The sequence below is a fragment of the Rhinoderma darwinii genome, chromosome 3, assembly GCF_050947455.1.
Source record: "Rhinoderma darwinii isolate aRhiDar2 chromosome 3, aRhiDar2.hap1, whole genome shotgun sequence".
Lineage (NCBI taxonomy): Eukaryota > Metazoa > Chordata > Amphibia > Anura > Rhinodermatidae > Rhinoderma > Rhinoderma darwinii.
In genome coordinates, this window is record NC_134689.1 from 25,718,271 (window position 1) to 25,741,474 (window position 23,204).

General features: G+C 46.6%; 1 protein-coding gene across 4 annotated transcripts in view; it reads right to left on the bottom strand.

Annotated features, from left to right (window-relative positions):
- Nucleotides 1-5,555: 5,555 nt before the first annotated feature.
- The window catches only part of SMIM3 (small integral membrane protein 3), a 34,998-nt gene continuing 17,349 nt past the window's right edge, over nucleotides 5,556-23,204 (bottom strand). For 3 of the 4 annotated variants that reach the window (XM_075856157.1, XM_075856155.1, XM_075856156.1), the window contains exon 2: nucleotides 5,556-7,055. In XM_075856157.1, coding sequence (XP_075712272.1) covers nucleotides 6,852-7,028 — 177 coding nt within the window. In that variant the 5' untranslated portion in view covers nucleotides 7,029-7,055 and the 3' untranslated portion in view covers nucleotides 5,556-6,851. Of the gene's footprint in view, nucleotides 7,056-7,860; nucleotides 7,915-23,204 lie in introns of those variants that run through there. The other variant, XM_075856158.1, reaches the window with a different exon arrangement.

The window sequence follows — 23,204 nt, forward strand, 5'->3', positions numbered from 1 at the left end:
AAGTTCCCCACTCCTGACTCCAAATCCCTGTGCCGCACACAAATGCCCCCGATTTTTGCTACGAAACGGGACACCGCCCGATTAACTTTTAATGCGAGCCTTATTGACTCTTTCACTGACCTAGCCAACCGCCAATGTTTCCTCGGGACTATGTCCGACCACACTATCACCAACTTGGGATAAGAAACCCACAAACCCAACATATCGTGTTTGATATCCCGCACCAACTCACGCAAGGGGCAGACTCCCAAGTCATCCCCACCCACGTGCAACACTAAGACCTCCGGAACCCTATCAAGCCGGGCCTATGTCTGGAATTCTGCCAACCCCCTGCTCCATGACATACCTCTAAATCCCAGCCAATGCACAACCGCATCCTGTCGCGGAATGCGCAACTGGCGACCGTCCGGGCACGTACGAATGACCCAGTGCACGTACGAATGACCCAGCAACCACACCAAACACGGAGGCGAATCTGAAATGGAAAACAATTAGACACTGCCATACAAAACATTTTTTAAGCGTTAACCACAACCTCATAACAAATGGAGCGGACATAGGACTTAACTCAGTTGGACTCCCAACGACCAATGCGCCGCACCCCTTCATCATCCAACCCCCAGCGCCCCGCTGCAGTTGCTGCGCCAATCCTGAAGGAATGAGATGAATATGAGCCCGCCGCGACACCAACCGCCGTCAGACATTCCTTAAATACATCTCCAAACTGAAACCTGGACAAAACGACCCGTCCACATGGCGTAACAAAGGCAAATCTGGAGACCCCGCTTGCGGCTTAAAAAACCCCGCATGCACTCTACTGGGCACATAACCGACCCCGGGAGGGCGAACAAAACTATCAGCTTACCCTTCCCTACTTGGCTAAGCAAAGCAAACGACACAGGCCTTCTACTATCCGCCTCCCCTCTACCTCGGCCCAACCCCTTCAAAGCCTGTAGCACCAAAAATTCCTTAGATACATCTTGAAAGCCTCGTAACTTGAAACCAAACGCCACCGCAGATATGAACCGGTTCACCTTTGCCACTGAAAACCCCGCCTCCCAGGCGTCCCCTAACCAGTACAAAAGTGCCACCAACCTGTCTCTATCCGTATTGACGTCACCCAACTCTCTTACCCACTCCTCCCACTGCCTCCAACAAGCAGAATAAGCACTCCACGTCGTGCGCGCCAAAGACCTTTGTATCAGTTGTTCTACGGGACCGAGACCAGATCCCAAAGATGTTCCGGACAAGCCAAACCGAGACGTTCCGCTCCCAGTGCCAATTGCCGAAACCGGTCCCACTGCGAGCGAGAAAGAGCATCAGCGATGCAATTCCGTACCCCCGGCACATGCACCGCCACCACCCACGCGTTCAACGACAAACATACCAACACTAAATGTCGCAACAATTGAACTACAGGAGGAGAGGACGCCGTGATGTTATTAATGGCCAGCACCACCCCCATGTTGTCGCAGTAAAAAAAAAAAAACGAACCTTCTTATCCCTGACCCTGTCCCCCCAAATGGTTGCCGCCACCACGATGGGGAACAGCTCGAGCAGGGCCAGATTCCGCGTGAGTCCGCTGGACACCCAACTAGCCGGCAATTGACCTGCGCACCACGGACCTCCCCCGTAAGCTCCAAAACCGCCCGCCCCAGCCGCATCCGTAAAATTATTCAAATCACTCGCACTCCCGCCGTTGCCGCTGCCAACCGTCTACCAAACACCCTCCCCATTGGCATAATCCGGCAGGCGAAATTCAACTTCCCCAGCAGCGACTGAAGCTCCCGCAGCGTCATTTTCTTCAGTCTACAAGCCCGCCGTACCTCCAGCCTCAAAGCACCCAGCTTATCCGCAGGGAGACGACACTCCATTGCCACCGAATCTATTTCAATTCCCAAAAAACAAATCGTCGCTACTGGGCCCTCCGTTTTTTCTGGCGCCAAAGGGATCCCAAAATCCCTCGCAACCTTCTGTAGTGCATAAAGCAAATTACCGCAAACCGGCGAACCCCCCGGGCCAACGCACAAGAAATCATCTAAGTAATGGATCAACGAGTCGACCCCGGATACTCCCCTCGCTACCCACTCCACGAAGCTACTAAACGCCTCGAAGTACGCACAAGAAAGGGAACGCCCCATCGGAAGGCACCGATCCACATAAAAGGCCCCATTCCAAAGACAGCCCCAACAGCCGTTGGCTTTCTGGATGAACTGGCAACAACCTGAACGCCGCCTCGATTTCGGTTTTTGCTAGCAGCGCGCCCGGGCCCGCAGCCCGCACTAACCCCACCGCCTCATCGAATGAGGTATAGGCTACGGAGCACAACTCGTGATCTATCCCGTCGTTTACCGACGAACCCTTGGGATACGATAAGTGTTGAATTAAACGAAATTTTACGGGCTCACGCTTAGGAACAATACCCAACGGGGACACAACTAAATCTTTTACTGGCGACTCAACAAAAGGCCCTGACATGCGACCCAACGAAACTTCTTTTAACAATTTGTCCGACACGACCTTGGCATGCGAGTAAGCCGATTTTAAATTCCTCCGCGTAACCGGAACCTCATAAGGAGGCGGGGAATAACGAAACCAACACGAAAACCCTCGTAAAGCAACTTAGCCGCCGCCCTGTCCGGATACTCATTTAGATAAGGGGCCATCTTTTCCACCCTCACCGGTGACACCCCCTTGACCAGCCGCGGAGGACTGGTTCCCTGACCTCCTTTTCCGCATACATTTCGCCGCCCCGTGTGATGCACCATTACACTCCGAACACACGTGCTTGAACTTGCACGTGGCCCCGAACTTGCACTGGCCTTCATTAAATTGCCAGCAAAACCCTGCCTTTCCCCCGCCGCCTTGTCCAACCTGACTAGACTGGCCTCCTTGGCCGGCGCTCCCGGGGAAGGACTGCCTAACCGGAGCCGTAACCCGTAACCAGAGAGCAATATCCTTCTGGTCCCACCGAATCGCCGGCCGAACCGCTTTTCGCTGACGGAATTGCTCGTCGTATCGCAGCCACGCCTGGCCCCCATACGCCCTATGAGCCTCCCCAATAGCATCAAAATAACAAAACAACGCCGAACAATTTTCCGGCGCCTTTTCCCCTATCACACTGGCTAATATGGCGAACGCCTGCGACCAATTAACGAACGTCTGCGGGATAAGCCTATACCGCCGCCGTTCCTCCTCGTCCTTTTTACTCTCGTCCCGCTTGCTCTTATCCAAATTAAATTTAGCGAGCGGCAAGAGAGAAAAAATCTCTACATATTCGTCCTTCCAGATCCGCTCACGCACCTCCTGCTTTAAATGCGCCCCCAACGGACCTTCGAAACACACATACACCTCCCCACGAGCGCGATCATCAATACGCACCCGATCGCCATCTTTTTGCGCCTCGGTCTGTACCGACACCGCGACCGCCTCTCTAACCGCCGTTACGGGCCGCGCTTGTAACAATCCCCCTTCCCTGGGACCCTCCCAAACTACCGCCGGGGACACTTCCGTGACTTCCGGCGCCACCGCCCTATCTAGGCGCCCGACCAGCTCTCTCAAGCAACCCACTAAGTCTGCCAAACCCGCGCCATCGCGCCCGCCCGCGCCACTACCGGCCACCGATGCGACGCTAGCAGCCCCCCCGCCGATACCCGACATAAAAATCGCTGGATATGACAATGATGGAGTTATACACTCACCGGGCTGCACAGGCGCTGTGTTCCCGTCAGCCGGACCATCCTGACCTCGACGATACACGTCCAGTTCACCTTCCTCCAGCTCTTCTCTCGCCGACGACTGTCCATCCAAACGACATCTTCGGAACGGGGATGAGGACGCGCTGACCGATGGGCCGGCAACCTGCCGCCCGACCGCCGGGACCCAGACTTCCGACCGGACCTGTTGCCTCGACGTCGCTGCAGATCTAGACGTCCGTCTCGCTGATCCTGAAGAAGCCTGCCCCCTGGCCGGAACATCACCAGGCGGGGCGGCCGTACCTTGTCCTCCGAATCTTCCATCCGATGGGGGAGGGGTGACAGGGAGCCCGGCCTGCGACTCCCTGCTTACCGCCGGACCCCGTCGCGGCTTGGGATTCCTGCCAGGACGCAGGGCCTGGGAAGGGGCGGTCCTCCCAGCTGCCTGGCCTGCAGCGTCCGAGATCGGGCTCCCTCTGCGACGCCGTGTCCGCGGGACTGCCTCAGGACTGAGGCGCTCTGGAGGTCGGGACCGCCGGGAGGGACGGGTCGACCCGGCCTGAGTCGCCGTCACCCCCGGCAACGCTCTCAGCCTGCTCCGAGCAGGAGCGGTTGTTGCCGACTCCCCCCCCGCCGCCATAGTAATGCTAGTAAGGGGGCCGGGGGAGGGGAGCCTGTCCCCTGCAACAGACCCCGAACGCCGGGCCTGGCGTGGCGAAACGGCGTCCGGGATCCTAGTTAATGCAGCCACGGTCTCCTCAAGCCATCCGGGACCGTGGTGCACATCAGCGGCACGCAGCCGCTCTAATAATACGGCCTCCGACATTGTTATAAGCGCGGGCAACGGGGAGCTTGTCTCTCCCTGTGTTACTCCTCCCGCTGCTTCCGGCTCAATGCCGCAAACAGCGGGAAGCTCAGCAACGGCCCCCTGACTCCTCCTTGTCCCTCCTCCACCTCCTCCTAACTCTCCCTCCAACTCTCCCTTACCTATTAACCCTTTCCCTACCAGTGAGGTCATGGAGGCTTCCCCTTAAGCCCTGCAGGCTGCGTCCAGCCTCTTCTGGATCCCTATGTGCTGAGGAAATGAATGGAGAGAAGTGCATGACGCTGATTAGTCAGCGTCATACACTCCTCTGTACAACGCCCACTTGGTCAATAGTAAAACACGCACAGTTGTCCATTGAGCAACTCATAAGCATAAATCTAAAATCGCTAATAACATGGTGAAAATAGATAGTTTTTTTTTTAATAAAAAGCATTACTGTCACCTACATTACAGCGCCGATCTCCTTATGTAGGAGACAGGGCACTTATAATATGGTGACAGAGCCTCTTTAAGTGTAAATTAACGGAGAAAACAACCTAAACAGGAATGAAAACGAATACACAAATTAAACAGTACTCCAATTACGAGATATCAGACATCCTGTATGTGAATAGGACAACCCTTTTCCATATGTCCTATTGGGGTATATTAATGTCAATTCATAGCAGCTGACAAACGTTGGTAATTATTTGTATTCAATTATTTATAGAGATATTGTTATTTTTGTCTTTTGTTGCTCGACCACAACAGGACGTGCAGTCACAGTGATTGTCAGTTTTGAACAGTCAATGGCCCAAATTTATCATGCAGTTTATGCCAGGTTCCGGAATAAGCTGCGACAAAAAAAAGTTTGTGCCTTTTCTCATCACTTGCCAAATTTGGAATGTGACAAGAAAAGTGCGATGTCCAAAGAGACGTACAGTAGATTAAGTCAAATTTATTAAGTAGAAAGCCTAGCAAGCGTAGATTTGATTTTGTACCTCTCAGACAGTGTAAGATATGTAAGTGTTAGTAAATATGAATTCTATCGATTTCATTTTGATTCTTTTTGGTGGATTAATAATGAAATTAATGAATTTACTAAATGAATTTTCATAAGGGAAATCAAAGTGAATGAGGCTGGGCTGCAATACCAGACACAACCAGAGTGGCAAAAAGTAGCGCTGTTTATGGCTAAAAAAAAGTAGACCATTTTTATAATTTCACACAATTTTTTCAAATTAGGTAAATCCAGGGCACACACAGAAATCCTAAGGCCTCATACCAAAATTCAAAATGGGCCCCACTCAGAGCTCCGACACATGTGCTACTTTTAAATTAAAGTTAATACCCACTGTAATTTTGTAACATATCTATTTAAGGGTTAAATCGCAGGTTTTCCTCTGCTTACATTCACATAGTTAGAGAATAAAATTCTAAATTTCTGGCTTCCTGCAGTCACCACTAGGGGGAGCTCACTGCATACAGATTTATACAGATGCTATTGAGCTAAAATGGAGATGTAAAAATCTTTATACAGTGAGCTCCCCCTAGTGGTGGCTTGAGGAGGGGAAACAATTCAGTGCCAGGCTTGCTCTCCCTACAGGCCCAATAGGAGTCACGTGGTCTCCCTCTATGGATGATATGACACTACGCAAATCGATTTCCCTAACGTATACTAGTGGTGTAAACAATGTGCTCCTCTTCATTTCTCATTAGTTGGATATTTTATTACATCACTGGATGAGTCAATAGAGTCATCATATTTCCAGAGTAAACCACAAGTATGACATAGTGGAAAAACATCTTTTCACCAGAATAATTTTTTCTCTGAAAAATACAATTGATTCCAAATAGAAAATACATAAATGACTTAAAAAATATATAAAAAAAATATTGATTGTGACCATTAAATAAGTAAAATAATTTGTGGACATAATATTTTGGGGTTGTTCTTAGTGCTTCTTCACGACATTGCATTTAATACTGTCACCTGTGTCCATATGTAATGTATAGGATCAGCCACAGGCCTACTTGTTAACAGTTTATGCTAATTTAGGGGCATTCCCATGATAAATGGGGGCAATTCGGAAATCAAATGTTGATAAGTATGAGAACAGGTATAGATGCAGAAGGTCTCTCTGAAACCGATGCTTGGACAAGGAATATTTAGGCACTCTAACCATCTCAAGACCACTTAAACAGCTATCACAGTTTACAGGGGGAGGAGGGAATGGCGTCTTCATTTTCGTAGAGTCCCCCCCCCCCCCCCATTCACAATTCTGCTTTCAAAATGTCCTTTGTGTCCACAAAATGATACCGATATCCAGAATATGGTTTTAGCATTTGTGCTATCGGCTACTTCTGATTGGATGGGTCCGTACTCTGTACATAATGACGGCTGCAGCTGGAAATAAGAGAAGTGATGTCATCACCAAAATGGTAGCCAAAATGATAAGAATGATAACCCATATGTCCAGTATATGTTTGGGGATCTCTAACGGAGTTGGAGTCACAAGATCGTTCATAGCGGCTTGTGGTGTAGATACCAAAGTCTGCAAGACAAAAATAAAGTCATTTACGAGGATCCATCATGACGTGCTCGCAGTTTAAAGGGGAATTACGTTCTTTTTTAATTCATTTATTTATAGTATAGGGAACCAAACGGTTTTCTAATAAACTGCTCACTTTTCTTACACCAGTGCAGTGTAAACCTGTCGCAGACAGTCATATAGTTTAGCCTATGATGGAGTGTAGGACATACTATGAGAAGCTCATTGGAAAACATCGTTGGAAGGAATATGTGGTTCAGCAGGACAACCAGCAAAAAGAAGGACAGATGCATTCAGCGTAATCATGATCAGCTTGAAAACCCAAAGACTACACAGAACATTCTGGAAAAACACGAATTTGATAGGCCAACCATGTTCACGTGTTTTATTCCAATTCAACTAGAATAAAAGAAATTAAGCAACCTTGCAAATAGACTTGATTAAAAATATCCTACCACTTTGTGTCTTCAGCTTCTATGCTAACCTATCTGTCTTCATGGTTATAGACTGTGCGGTCTGATACTGCAGTCATATTCACTTTGATCGGTCCCCTACTTATTACTGACCTACTAAATGTATATTATCAAAAAATAGAGGGTAGATGGACGGGAGTAACACAACTGCAGAATCAGACTACACAAGATTTGTTTGTAGTCTGTAACCATGGCGACACATAGGTTTGTAAAGTAGCTATATACACAAGACGGTAAGATATTTTTAATCAAAGTTGCTTCATTTTGTTATTTTGGATGCATTTGAGAGGTATAAAATGGTTGGACAATGTCTTTGAGAAATGTATCCATTTTACCACATTATCTGGAGCTCTGTCATAAAAATCTTCTTAATTCGCATGAAGTCCTCCAGCTTACTTTTGTATTCTTTATGCCTCTTTGCAATGCATTATGGCCTCAACAAAATCTGCTCTGTTCATAAATAACCAGGTCTACAGATCAGTGTAAATGGAAGTAATAGATCTGTATTTTGCATATTCAGACTTCGGCATCACACGGCTGTCAGATAGAGAATTCTGGTTACATAGCAGCACTTTGAGTACACGTACACAGCACCATTGTTAGTAAATAACTGCGTTTTAATTCACATACTGACAGCTGAATTAATGGGTTGCAGATGGCTTTTTGGATCACTGCACTGTAAACATTCCTAAGAAGATCTTGCAGAACATCAATCATAAGCGCGCAAGTTATTTACCGGCCTTACATAGTTCCAACTATTCCATCTCCTATAATAGATGTTGTCAGAGCCATGGCATTAAAGCTCTACACCGGAGCCACATTAAAAGATATATTATGACATTTCTTAAATGGTTATTGCCTAATATAATGTTATTTTAGTCAATCCTCATTTTATCCACAGTATCAATCCCAAAAAAAATCTGCAGCGCTACCAGTATTGGTACATTTACAGAGGCTTCCCTGCAGACCCTTCAGCAGAATACGAAAAACTACAACAGCATGTGTCTGCTGACAGGTGTGCAGGGAGGTTAAGGGCCGCATTAACAATAGGGAAAATTTTGGCTGTAGCATCAGTGACATCACATGTCAAGCACCATCTTGTTTTCTTTCCCTAGGCCCTAGTACTAGTTGCGTGCCACTTGCCAACATGTTCCTCAGTAGGCCTCCTGTGTCTTCCTGCCACCTCCGCTGCCCTGGCCCCTGCTTCCAGCCTTTCCCTGCAGTCATCTGGCATCTGCGGCTTGAACATAGTGTAAGGGTTTGTCTTAATACAGCCCCTGTCCTTATATACTATTAGGGAATGTAGATGTCAAAGAGTGGGGTCCCCTGCTGCAAACAGAACTAGTCATTTAAATGGTCAACATGTACAACTGGCTGTAACGTCTAGGGCCGAGGACCGTCATTCAGACTTACCCTCTGACGACCCCATGGACATCTGTGTTCTTGGCCACATCTCCCTCCAGGGGGAAGCCGGCACTCACTTCCGGGTTCTGGGACTGTTTCACGCAGGGCGCACGCGCCCACGACCTTAAAGGTCCAGTACGCGTTCAGCTGTCATTATTCAATAATTAGCCCAGAATGCTGCTGGACTATAAAAAGGGCTCTGCCCACTTGATCCTTGCCTGCGCATTGTTGTATACCTAAAGTTTGTCTTGCAAATGGTCTACCAGTGTTTTCCTGTTCCCAGTGTTTTCCTGTTCCCAGTGCTGCATCCACTGAGCCATCTACAGTGAAAGTCAAGTGGTGTCTTCTGCTGCATCTACTGTGCCATCTACGGTGAGAGTCAAGTCGTGTCTCCACTACTGTCTACATTACCTCAGGTACCCTTTCCGGACTATAGACATTGTTTTGTATCTAGTTGGCCAGCTGCTATCCCGCTACGCGGTACGGCCCAGTGGGTCCACACCCCGCGCCGTGACACTGGCCACCTGAAGCCTGCCCCTTTCCAAAGCAAGCATCTGTAAGGTGGGTTCAGTGTAAAAATGGGTCACCACAATAAGAAAACCCCTTTAAAAGAATGTAAAGGCTAAAAGGGTAATTTAGTGGGCAGCGAGGGAGATTTGTACCTCTTTTCCATTTTCAAATATTGGGATTATGGTTAGATGTTGGAGGGTCCCATTCATGAAATCTTTGCACTGGACCCACCATTGTGTTATTACATGAAAACCTGCCGGTTATTACCGGGATCTACAGACAAGAATCTAATAGATGGAGGTCTTTAGGGGCAGTACAGCGGCGGACACATCATATGTCCACCCTGTGTATGGGGACTGTGTGCATATAGCAAAAATATAACCCCTGGTAGTCTACTTAAATACCCTCAAATAAATTAACCACTGACACTTAAACTTCTTTGAATGTGGGGTTGACCCGGGGGTCGGCCACAGCTTTATTAACTCAATAGATATTTAAAATAAAATTTGACAAAAATATAAACTCTAAATGACCACCGAGGTAAGTGGCCCTATATACCCTACCCCATTAACCTAAACACACCCCTTACCTACACTAACGCCCCTACCTAAATCTGACTCACTCAACAGGGGAAGGGGGGGGGGACTACCCACACAGACTACCCACACAGGGAGATGTGCTGCCATCAACGATAATATTTCTTGCTACATAAACTATACAATCAGCCAATGAACCAGCATTTGCTCGTTCATCGGCTGATCATTGCCCTGTTTACATATGAACGCTAGTCTGTCCGATCATTGGCGCGGGTAAAAGAGCCTTAATGGTGATATCTAGAAGTAAATTAGCTTAAAAAATTAAAAATAGCCTTTGCTTCTAAAGCTCGATCTGTGCATTCACTGTTGTGAAACAGTTCAGCGCTGCGTTCCCTTTTTCTTTTCTCTCAAAAAAGTTCCACTGAGAAAATAAGCAATGACCTCTCAGTCAATCCCGGGGCAAGTCACTTAAAGGCCGTCCAGCTGACAGCTCAACATAATTTATGACCATTCAAAGGGAAGTAAAACCGAAATATTCGAGTAATTTCCCCTATTTTTAATATTTTACGTGCACTTGCCTAATTCAGCTGCTGATGACAGTCCACTAACAGTGACTCCATAGGCTTCAGTTACAGATGCCTCAGATAAAAAGGGTTTAAAAGAGGAACAAAATCGATTTTCTTAAACTCCTGTTATGGGCTAAGTGCACATTACTGATAATAGCACTTGTCTATGTTATTGGTGTATATGAATATCAATGTAAAGTCTGCCAGAAAACAGTAATGGGAAAACCCTTCCCCCAGCCTATCGTCAGCTTTACCTGTTTTTCAGTAAGTCATCCATCAGCTCAATTAACTTATATGTATATAATCTTTGTATTAGGTTCTGTTCACATCTGTGTTATGGGTACCGTTTAAAACTGAAAACACGACGCAGTGCCGAATTCGGCGGGCGACGGGAACCAGCGATGCATGGTGGATCCCATTGACTTACAATGGAATCAATAGGGTTCCGTTGAGGTTTCCATCGTTTTGAAGAGCAGCACTATTTTTTCCTTGACTAAATCTGCTACAGAGTCTCCAGCACAGATGTGAACACAGCCTTAGATGTACATTGTATATTCTATTCTACAATTCTTCCATCCCTATAGTTATTTCATTTTATTTTTGACCGCCAATGCTTAGTCGATTAAGTGCTTCCCACCTACTGGAAACCTCTGATAATAAATTATATAACATCCATGTACTAAAATGTACAAATATAAGTTCTCTTAATGGGATGCCCTTAGTTATCTGAGAGTAGCACCTACAAGTAATTTTAAAGGTAGGCTTTTTAGGTTTATTACACTTCTAATGATCTATTAGCCAGGACGGAGAGCAGATCTCGTCCCCTGGAGGATTCAGCATGTCTGTGCATTACACAGTCAACCCATTGATTTCTATATGAGCGGTGTACTGTTTTTTTTTTGCCCCGTCGTGGCACTGCAGGGAAATTGAACACTCGCTGCCAGGTACAGAGTACAACAGGTCGTTGGAAGTCCTAGAAGAGGAACATTGCGATCAGCTTATTGTTGGGAGACCCTAAAGCATCCTAAATAGTTAATGCCAGGAGCCTCTGGCATTAAGGAGCAGGAGGGGTGAAGTTACTATTAGGTGGGCTTGTTTCGGACTGTTATTGGTGCGGTGGGTTGAGGGTGGGTATCAACAAGCTATCATCATAAGCCCTTGCACAGGTGTTGTCAGGCCTCTTTGGACCTGTGTATGGAATAGAGCTTCCCATCCTCTCATCCTAGTTTATAAATTAGATTGTTATATTTATTGGACATTTTTATTGATGACTATTATACTTTTCTTTTTCTTTTTTTTCATAAAGATATCACTCTAGGTGACTTTGAGAATCTTGCCCTGCATCTCTTGCAGTGGTCATCAAGGACATGCTGACTGCACAGCATCATGGGTACCAGCATGGTACCAGCATGTACCAGCATCATGGGTACTGTTACGATCTAGGGGTATGTGGACCCACTAGGCCGCTCTGCCGTAGCGGAGTGGCAGCCGGCCAGACAACAGTCTATGCAAGTCCTTATCACGAGAGTAAGAGTTCAGACAGTAGCAGAGGCTTTAGCACGAGTGGTACTTGACCTGGCAGATGACGACAGACATGGCGGATGATACCAGACATGGTATAAGGCACCAGGTGTGGCAGATGACAGTAGATGTGGCAGATGACAGCAGAAGTGGCAGATGACAGCAGACGTGGCAGATGATACACACAACTCCAACTAAAGGCTAGGAACAGGAGACAATACAGCAACAGGATACGGAATACGGGAACACTGGGAGCAGGATACAACTAAGGAACCAATTTCAATATTAAAATGGTTAGACAACAACAATGCTCAGGCAGGAAGGGGAAGGGCGGAGCCATTTTTATAGTCCAGGGTGATCTGGGGATAGATTAGGGACACTTTAGTAAGTGCACCCTAATACTTAGTCCAGGACGGGAAGGCCGCATGAGCTGGTTACTCCGGGGAGGGAGACACTGGAAGGCAGCCAGGAGACTGCGGTTACGGGCCATCCGACAATGGGGAGCAGTGGCGGTCCGCAGCTGCAGTCGTTACAGATACCATATTTGCAGGCTATGACTGGTCCAACACAATACCAGAAGATCCCCTGGTGGGTCCAGACTCTGACACAATATTGAACCTTAAAGGTCCAATAAGGGGTCGGAAGACAACCCCATATGGAGCTGATAAAGGAGTCAATGACTTACCACTTGGGTCTATTTCTTATGGGATGATTCACAGATAACCTATTAGATCTTAATTATATGTGCTGTGTGCGCAATGAAATAACACAGATTACAGTGCAATTAAAAGTGGATCTGTATAGCTGGGGATGGGCCCTGATTTCCTCTGGTAGGCCCAAGTAACCCCAGTCCTACATTGCATATTTGACATACGTTATTATAGTTAATCACAAGCCCATATTATTGCAGAGGTCCCTGCTCTCTATGAAGTCTCTATCCCTCTTGCAGAGAGATTTTTAGCATGTACCGACACATCCTTAAAGAAATGTAATGGCTAAAGCATTGAAATTACAAAGCATCACAAATAATGATCTCATATAAAACATACATAGAGATAATACTGTTAATATGGAATATTATTAACTAACACTGTTAATACTGCCTTGGACAAATGTTAACCAAGGGCAGATCTAGTGTTTATGTATCTGAGTTAATGTCGTCAAAGTAAATTATTCAAAAAAAAGTATAAAAAATCTAGTATATATACATAAACGGGACTTAGTAGGAAGGCTCCCCACATAAGGGTAGTCACTTCAAAATGTTAAAACCTCTTAGTATCCTTTCCCAGTCACACTACAAGCTGTAGTGAATTGGAGCAATACCAGTAGATGGGGGTTCTTACATTTTGAAGGGGGTCACTATTCATGCCCCTTGCAACCAAACTGTCTCGGTTTATCAGTTCAGAGAAGTTTAGGCTTCCATGTTCATTCTTATTTATTAAAAGGGAATCCGTCATGGTGGCAGACCCTCTTTAAATTTGGTAAGGTACCCAAGTCATTGGTGATACTGTGCTACATAGTGCACCTGTATATAAATGAATGGGAACTCTTGGCTGATTGGCCAAGAAGGACCAAATGGATACACCCATGGCACCTTACAAAGAAAAAGCCAATCTGCCGAAGGGTGTGCTGCCTAGGGCAAGTTTCAGTGCAGGGTCAACCTTACATTGAATGACGTTAGGTGCAGTACTTATTGTTAACCCCCCTCAACCAGTGTACAAATAACCATGCCATACAGTTCCAAATTATAAGCGGCATGCATTTTGTTGCCCATACATTGGCCGAACAACACCTCCATATACAGCTGATACACACAGCAAAGGCCAGTCCATCAGTGTATAAAAGGATCCTGTGGTGGGCCAAGGCTCTGACACAATAACGAGCCCCAAAGGTTCAGCAGAGGATAAGCCCCCTTTATCCAATCACTTGCCTCTATGGTCAATTTCTTATGTTATCATACACAAATGACCTATGATATGTCTTGTGTGTTCAATAACACATATTCTGTATGGCTTCACCCTCAGAAAAATGTTGTCTGGTGGACCCAAGGAACCCCAGACGGATGCTGTTCAGTCTCTCGTATTTTGATGCATCCTACAACAGTATTCGTTAAAGGGGTTATGTAGGGACCAAAAATTATTAGCAGTGTACTCACTAATATACATTCTGGTCCCCCGTCGCGCTGATTCTGAGAATCTCATAGATTTTTACAGCGCTGGTGGGGGACCGGAAGTCTAATTGCACAGCCTTCTTTGATGACAAAACTACTCTTCTTCATGTGATCGCCCCGCTGTACTCTATGTACAAGCAGAAGCAGTAGTACAGTGATTACATAGAGTACAGCGGGGTCAATCACGTGACGAAGAGTCGTATCATCATCAAAGACGGCTGTGCAACTCGACTTCCGATCCCCCGAGCCGGAACAGCTGATCAGTGCAGGGTCCGAGTGTCTGACTCCCACTGATTATAAACTGACCTGTGGATAGGTCATTAGTATGAAAAACCGGCGACTGCCTGGACAACCCATTTACGGTGCCATGTTTTGCTTCAGTGCACTTGCATGTGCCAAACCACCCGTCACAGGGCACATGTGCCATTATTAAAGGAGCTTCGTTACAAATCCTCTTTAAGTGTTACATAGGAGTAGATGCGCCCTATCTATAACTTTCATCAGGATCAAATATTGTAAATGTTAATTGCAAATGAGTAGATACTTATGGTTCTCAGAGGATATAAAATCACTTGATAAATGTGTTTGTTCTTCCTCACTGCTGTATATACATTGCTTGCTGCTTTCCTTACTCTGTTTGTCTAGCAATTAGGAGATGATTGTTTGGCCACAGATAAACAAGCAGAAGGCAGACGATGCGCTTGACTTCAGCAAACGTGGACAGAGAATCGTGTTCATTTTTTAGAAACAGAGGATGTAAGCAATTATTCCAAGTGTGATTTCATCTATGTCATGAAGATAATTGCACTTAAAAAATGTGTTTGCGTGGGACTGGCTTTTTTGATCTGAGCTAAATGAGAACATTGTTTTTACTATCTCAGAAATAGCTTTTATTTTTAACTTTTAAAAGCCTCTGACAGATCAGTTGCGGAGAATGATTTCTTTGAATTCATAATAAGAACCAATAAATTAACTCCTCATTACATCTCTTGCACACGACCAAGTTCGGGCCGTGAAAAACAGTCCGAGTGTCGACTGGATTTCCCGGCCAGACCGCGGTCCAGGTGAATGGGGCTCCTGGCATCATAGACATTTTATGTTGCTAGGAGTCCCTGCCTTTCCACGGAATTGCTGTTTTGTACTGTATAATTTTGTTCAGTTCGGAACAGCAGTTTCATGGGGAGGCAGGGACTCCTAGCATCATAAAATGTCTATGATGCCAGGAGTCCCGTTCACCTGTAGCGCGGTCGGGCCAGGAAATGCGGCCGACACGCGGACCGTTTTTCACGGCCCGAATTCGGACGTGTGCAAGAGGTGTTAAAGGGGTTATCCATAGTGTGATGAGGTCCCGAAAAATACAGCTCATCTTGGGGGGACCTATAGCTTGGACACTCAATAAAGTTGTTTCCACAATGGAAACTGCTCGATAACCGATCATGGGGCGATAATCGCCCAAACGATCGTTAGGTCGAATGTTCCCAATCATTGTCCATTGTAAATATGTGCAGCGAACCAGGGGCGTAACTAGGAAAGACTGGGCCCCATAGCAAACTCTTGACCGGGGCCCCCCCCCGGGTGCCACAAGCAGCCCCCCTTATAAATAGTGCCCCCTGTAAAATGTGCCATACAGCCCCCCTGTAGACAGTGCTATATAGCCCCGCCTATAGACAGTGGCACAACCCATTTTTAGATAGCGCCCCCACCTCCCCCTTGTAGATAGTGCCATAAAGCCCCCCTGTAGATATTGGCATAAAGCCCCCACTGTATATAGCGCTATACAGCTCCCACTGTATATAGTGCCACACAGCCTGCCTCCCTTGTATATAGTGCCACACAGCCCCCCTTAGTAGAAAGTGCAGCACAACCCCCCCTTAGTAGAAAGTGCCACACACAGACCCCTGTAGATTGCGCCACACTCAGCCCCCTGTAGACAGAGCCACAGCCCTCCCCTTGTAAATAGTGCCATACAGTTCCCCCTTGTGTATAGTGCCACACAGCTTCCCCTTGTGTATAGTGCCACACAGCCCCCCCCCCCCCCTTGTGTACAAGGCAATGGCCCATCCAAGAAAGTTGTATCAGCCAGGGAGATGTCACTCAAACATGGAAAGTTGGGTTTGGAGTCAGTACTATGTGACTCTTCAGGATAGCGGCACCGCCCCATGACCCTCTAATGAGTAATTAGCATATAGTGTGTGCCGTTTTAAAAGTGGATTTTAAGAATTTTGCTGCATCTGAAAAAAACATACAAGGGAATGTTTGGAAATATTGTCAGGTCATGTATTACTGCATGGTGGCGGTTCAAGGGGTTAAAGCTACCTGACAGATTCCCATTAAATATACAATAAATTGAGAACAATTCCATCTGCCCTGCAATTTTGTTATTATAAATATGTCCTATATAACTACAGATCCAGAACCAAGATCTGACATATATACAGTACCACAACCAAGCTCAGTATATAAATACAGCACTAGAACAAAGCTCTGACATATATACAGCACTAGAACCAAGCTAGGTACATAAATACAGTACCACGACCAAGATTAGTACATAAATAGAGCACTAGAACCAAGCTAAGTACATATATACAGCACTAGAACAAAGCTCAGTACATAAATACAGCACTAGAACCAAGCTCTGACTTATATACAGCACCAGAACAAAGTTCAGTACATATATACAGCACTAGAACAAAGCTCAGTACATAGATACAGCACTAGAACCAAGCCCATACATATATACAGCACCAGAACAAACCTCAGTACATAAATATAGCACCAGAACTAACCTCAGTACATAGATACATCACCAGAACCAAGCTCAGTACATATATACAGCACCAGAACAACAAAACTCATTACATATATACACAGCACCAAAACCAATCTCATATGTATATACAGCACCAGAACCAAGCTCAGTACTTACATACAGCATCAGAACTAAGATCAGTACATATATACAGCACCAGAACAAATACAGCTCAAGTTAGTGCCACCCCTGCCGTATAGGTTTGTATGGCGTAAAACTACATCTCCCAGCATGGCCCAAACAATGGTAAGGATATGCTGGGAGATGCTGTTTCACAAAAAAAATCATATCATAATCATACCACCCATCATCTCGCTGCAGATCACACAGTGACTACAATACTGATTAGAGCCAGAATAAACATTTACATTAAGTGACTCACCGGTGATGTCTCAGATTCTAGTTCTTTTCTTCTCCCTCCGGTCCAGACCTCTATGATGGATTTCAACTGGCCATGACCCATTTCTGCAGTTTTCCGCTCAGATGTCTTCAGCTTCTCACTTTTAAAACATTTCTGCACCTGTAAACAAAGTTAAAATTCTCAACACCTCTTGCACCTCTAAATAGCGCTATACACTGTGTCCCGGATTATAATAGTACACTGTCACACACACACACACACACACACACACACACACACACACACCATGCCCTGTAGATGGTGCCCCCATAGCCACCGTGCTGCCCTACATATAGCTTCCCCTATAGGTAGTGCTCCACGTATAGCCCACCCCTGTATAGTGTCTCACATATAGCTCCCCCTGTATATAGTGCACCACATATAGACCACCCTGTAGATAGTGCCCCACATATAGACCCCCCTGTAGATAGTGGCCCACATATAGACCCCCCTGTATAAAGTGGCCCACATCCCCACATATAGACCCCCCCTGTAGATTGTGCCCCACATACAGACCACCCCTGTAGCTAGTGCCCCACATCCCCACATATAGACCACCCTCCTGTATATAGTGGCCCACATATAGACGACCCCCCTGTAGATAGAGCCTTATAACTCTATAGATAATGCCATTAACAGTTTTATGAGAAAAAAAAAGAAACATATTCACATGATCCCGTTCCTGTTCGCTGGCGATGCAGATCTGCTCTCTTCTGAGCAGGTCTGCAGGAGCTGAACGACGCGTCGTCCAATGACGCTGATTGGCGGGGCAGAATGACTTGCCCCGTCAATCAGCGCCTTTCAAGCATGGAAGCGGCGCGATGACGTCATAGCGCTGCTAGACAATCAGCGTCATTGTAAAGCGCTATTCAGCGCTAATGCATGTATTTGGCTGTCGCTAGCACCGGGGCCCCCTCCGGTGCTACCGACGCCTACAGGCATTAGAGGGCCCGACCCATACTTGTTGGAGGCTCGGCGGTGCGGGCCCCATAGTAACGGCGCTACTGCTGTAACAGCCATAACGGCTGCTAGCGGTGCCAGCGAGCATATGGGCGGAACGGACCCCCTCAAGCCCCGGGCCCCGTAGCAGCCGCTACGGCTGCTACCGCGGTAGTTACGCCACTGCAGCGAACCAACGCTCAGCAATAAGTTGCTTGTTTCTTGTTGAACGCATCTTTTATGCTGACTCAAAAATTATCATTTGTCGGCAGTACATCCCCTCGTGTAAACCGGCATCTGCCTGTTTGTAATTGAAACAGCATGAGAGGAGGAAAGACAAGGTGTGAAAATAATACCCAATTATTCTAAAATATAAATGCAAGTCTTGGGAAGGTTTACGACTTGCTAAAATCCTTGATTTTTGCTCATTTTAGCAATCTATCTTTCCATGTATAAAGGATTATTCAGACGTTGCAGTTGAGGTGCGGTCCTTGCCGCATGCCTGAGAAACGCACCGCAAAAAAGGTTTTACTGCGAATTGTCGTCCTTTTGCAGTTTTAATGAGGTTCCCCTCTGCTAGTTGCACAACTGGGCAATGAACTGTAAAACCGCACCTCAACTGCAATGTCTGAATACACCCAACGGACCCATACACAGAACCCACTGAAATCAAAAAGCTGATATGGGAACATTTCTTTCTTGCCTACTAGTAAGTTATCATCCATTTTCTTCTGAATGTAGATAATTTGAAGTCGTCTTAAAAATAAAACACTTTCTGAATATTAATGAAATCATTAGTGCAGAGAATGACCGGACAGCAAATGTCTAAGGCATCTAGCCAGCTTCAAATGCATTACAGCATACAGTATGAGACGAAAGCCGGCTACAGACAGACTGATATTTCCTTTTAAAGCTACAATCAACCCATAAATGTTTAAGGTCCTATTACACGGACCGATGAGGGCCGTGTAAATGAGCGCCGATCAACGAAACAGCTCGTTGATCGGCGCTCGTTTGCTCGTTTCACAAGGAGCTATGTATGGAGACGAGTGCTTGTTACTCAGATCGCTCGTCCCCATACATTTTTATCATGTCCGCATCGCGTCTCTCTGTTTACACAGGGAGATGGGCTGCCGACAACGATAATATTTTAGGCTGCGTAAACGATACAATCAGCCGATGCACAAGCGTTTGTTCGTTCATCAGCTGATCGTTGCCCTGTTTACACAGGGCAATTATCGAGAACTAGCGTTTTGTGAACGCTCGTTTGCCTGAAAATTGGCCGACGCAAAAGCCCTAAATGAGCGCTTGTGTTGATCACAAGAACTTAGTATCCCAAAAGTTTTCAAACATTATGCTATTAATCAGCCATCGACTGTGCTCTGGGGTTACCGAAACTGTGTCTCATTGATCATCGATCAAATCTTATGTATGGGTGACTTAAGAATTCTTCTAAAGTTCACACCATTTTTAAATGCCGTTTTTAAAATGTTTGTGTGTTCGTAAATGTGTGTTTAGCACCTGACAAAAGAAGTGATGTCACTCCAATCCAACACATATGAGTGGTGCTGTTGTCACTTGGGTGATGACTCTTCTTTTAAGGATAACATGTAAAATACCTGGGCAAAACACGTGGATGTGAGGACAAGCACGTATTACAAGCTTGCTTCATTTAAAGGAAACCTGTTGATGAAATCATATTTATACAGTGAAACCTCTCCCAGAAGACGACCCCTTTGAGAAGATCCCTCCTATCCAGACCGAAATGTGATAAATTTTTTCCCACCATTATAGTCTATGGAAGCTGCCCCTCTATAAGCAGACAACCCCTTAATCCAACGAAATACCACTTTTTTGAGCAAATTTTTCAGTGGGAACCCCTTTGAAAAGACCTCATATTGGACGCTGTAAATCATCTGGATGCAGGTGCGCCCCGCACCGTATTACCGGACCAGAGAGCAGGAGGAAACTTGCTTGGCAAATTAGGGGAGAAAGTTGCCAACATCGCGCTACATCATTGGGGTAGAGAGAGCAAGAGGAGGAGCAATTCCAGCACCGCGGAGCGCCATAAGAAAGGAAGGGAGAAAAAGGGAGGCTGTCAGAGCATGGGATGGTGCAGCACATGTCAGACTGCACTGAACAGATCGCTAGATTGCTGAGCAACTGTGCCTGCAGACTGCCACTGGTGTGCCAAGGTTAGCAGTCAGAGAAGATATAAAGAGCGGAGCCTGACTGGGTACTAAGAAGGGGGAAGCCATGCTAGGGTCTGGGAATGAGAGGGGGAGCCCTAATGGGGACCAGGAATAAGTGGGGACCAAGAGGGTAGCCATGCTGGGGAAGATTTAGAGGGGAGCAATGCATGCTGGCAACAAGGAATGTGAGAGGAGCCATGCTGGGAACTAGGATTAAGAGGGGAGCCATGCTGGGGACTAAGAATTAGAGGGGAGTCATGCTGGGGACTAAGAATGAGATATGTTTGCTGACTGTATTACAATATTTAATCTGCCTTTTGTGTATTTTTTTCTTTGAGTGGACCAGCCCCATTTTTCTGTGCAATTTTGGGTGGTTGCCTCGAAGAGGTTTTACTGTATATGGATACACATACACACATTTATGGTGCCATTTCTACCATTTCAGCATTTAGATCACAAATACACAAGCTGCGGCCCTGAGGCTGTTCTGTTTTATTGCCAGAAATAATCATTATCAGCAATTCCCTCTTACTATTATCTATATATGCGTGAGAGATCTGAGTAAAAGGGGAGAACAGCCACAGGAAAATGAAATGCTCTGCGGCTGCTCTTACTTTCAGCTAGGGATTGGTGTCCGTCCTCCCCTGCAAAATGCAGCTGGTAGAATTGCTTTTGGCAAATAAGCAATACATGATTCCTGTGTTACTGTAATAAAGGAGGCGCAGCAAGGTCACCTGAGGCAGCTGTCCAAAGTCATTCAGGCACTGCATAGAAAACTTGACGTTTGCTACTTACAATGGGAAAATAGCTTTCAGCACCGAAAAACTTCTAGCAAATATTTTAATTCCAGCTTAATTTCACAGCTATAATATATACCCACAATTTGGTATTTTTAATCTCAACAGGTCCTACATTCTGTGATGATAAGTTTCTTAAAATATCTTTGTAGTTGTCATTTTTCTGACACAGAAATGTCTGGAATTGGAGATAACTCTGATCCTTCTCATTTAACCCATTAGATGCTGCGATCAAAAGTGCAAGGGTATCTAAGGAGTTTAATAGAGGGTGGGCTCCCACTATTTTCCCATCAGTATCCCCCTGATGAAATTGTGAGGTGTCTATGGCTGTCATGGCAGTCCAGGGGCGTAGCTGGGGGGGCAGGGGGGCATGTGCCCTGGGCGCAACTGGGTGGTGGGGAAGGGGTGGCGCCGCAGAGCAGCTGATCCCTGCTGTTAGGCGCCCTGTATGTCGGACACCTGCAGCAGCGATCAGCGTTAGAAAGAGCCAGTAGTTCATGCGGCGGTGTTCTGACTGATGTCTTTGACGGCCCAGGAGTGGACCAGTCCAGCCACCTGACATTTCACATGACCTCACCTCAGTGACATGGGGTCAGAGGAGTCAGGTCAGGTGACTGCACTGGTCCATTCCCGGGCTGTCACCGACCCTAGTCCGAAGGAACTCCACCACTGCCTGCACCGCATGACCTCCTCGGCTCCTCTGGTGTGTCACGTCAGAGTGGAGAGTGGTAGCGGTAGGCTACCGCTCTCTGCTCTGTTTACCGTGTGGTACTAAGTACAAGGGGGGGAGTGTGGCGCTATTTACAAGAGGGGGGAGTGTGGCGCTATTTACAAGGGGGAATGTGGCGCTATTTACGAGGGGCGGTGTGGCACTATTTACAGGGGGGGGAGTGTGGCGCTATTTACAAGGGGGGGGGAGTGTGTCGCTATCTACAAGGGGGGCTGTGTGGCACTATTTACAAGGGCGGCTGTGTGGCAATATCTACAAGGGGGGGCTGTGTGTGGCGCTATCTACAACAGGGGGATGTGTGTGGTGCTATCTACAAGAGAAGGGCTGTGTGTGGCGCTGTTTACAAGGGGCGATGTGTGTGGCACTATCTACAAGAGAGGGGCTGTGTGTGGCGCTGTTTACAAGGGAACAATGTGTGTGGCACTATCTACAAGGGGGCTGTGTGTGGCGCTGTTTACAAGGGGGCGATGTGTGTGGCACTATCTACAAGGGGGGCTGTGTGGCGATAAATACAAGGGGGGCTATTCAAAAAAGGGAACGTGAAGCAGCACTCAAATAAAGTGAATTTATTCATCCAACAGTGAAAATGCCTTCATAGAGGAGGTGAAACGTTGTGGTTCGATGTTGGATGAATAAATTCACTTTATTTGAGTGCTGCTTCACGTTCCCTTTTTTGGATATCTAACACATAAGGAGAGGTCACTCCTTTATTTTTGAAGCTTTGCACCAGCCTAGTCAGGCATTTGTTCACAGTACTGCTCCAATCCTTTGCTTTTTTCTACAAGGGGGGCTATGTGGCGCTATCTACAACAGGGGGGCTGAGTGGCGTTAACTACAAGGGGGGCTGTGTGTGGAGCTATCTACAGGGGGCTGTGTAGCGCTATATACAAGAGGGGGCTATGTGTGGCGCTATCTACAGGGGGCTGTGTGGCGTTATATACAAGAGGGGGGCCATGTGTGGCTCTATCTACAGGGGGCTGTGTGTTGCGCTATCTACAGGGGGCTGTGTGGCATTATATACAAGAGGGGGCTGTGTGTGGCGCAATCTACAGGGGGCTGTGTGTGGCGCAATCTACAGGGGGCTGTGTGTGGCGCAATCTAC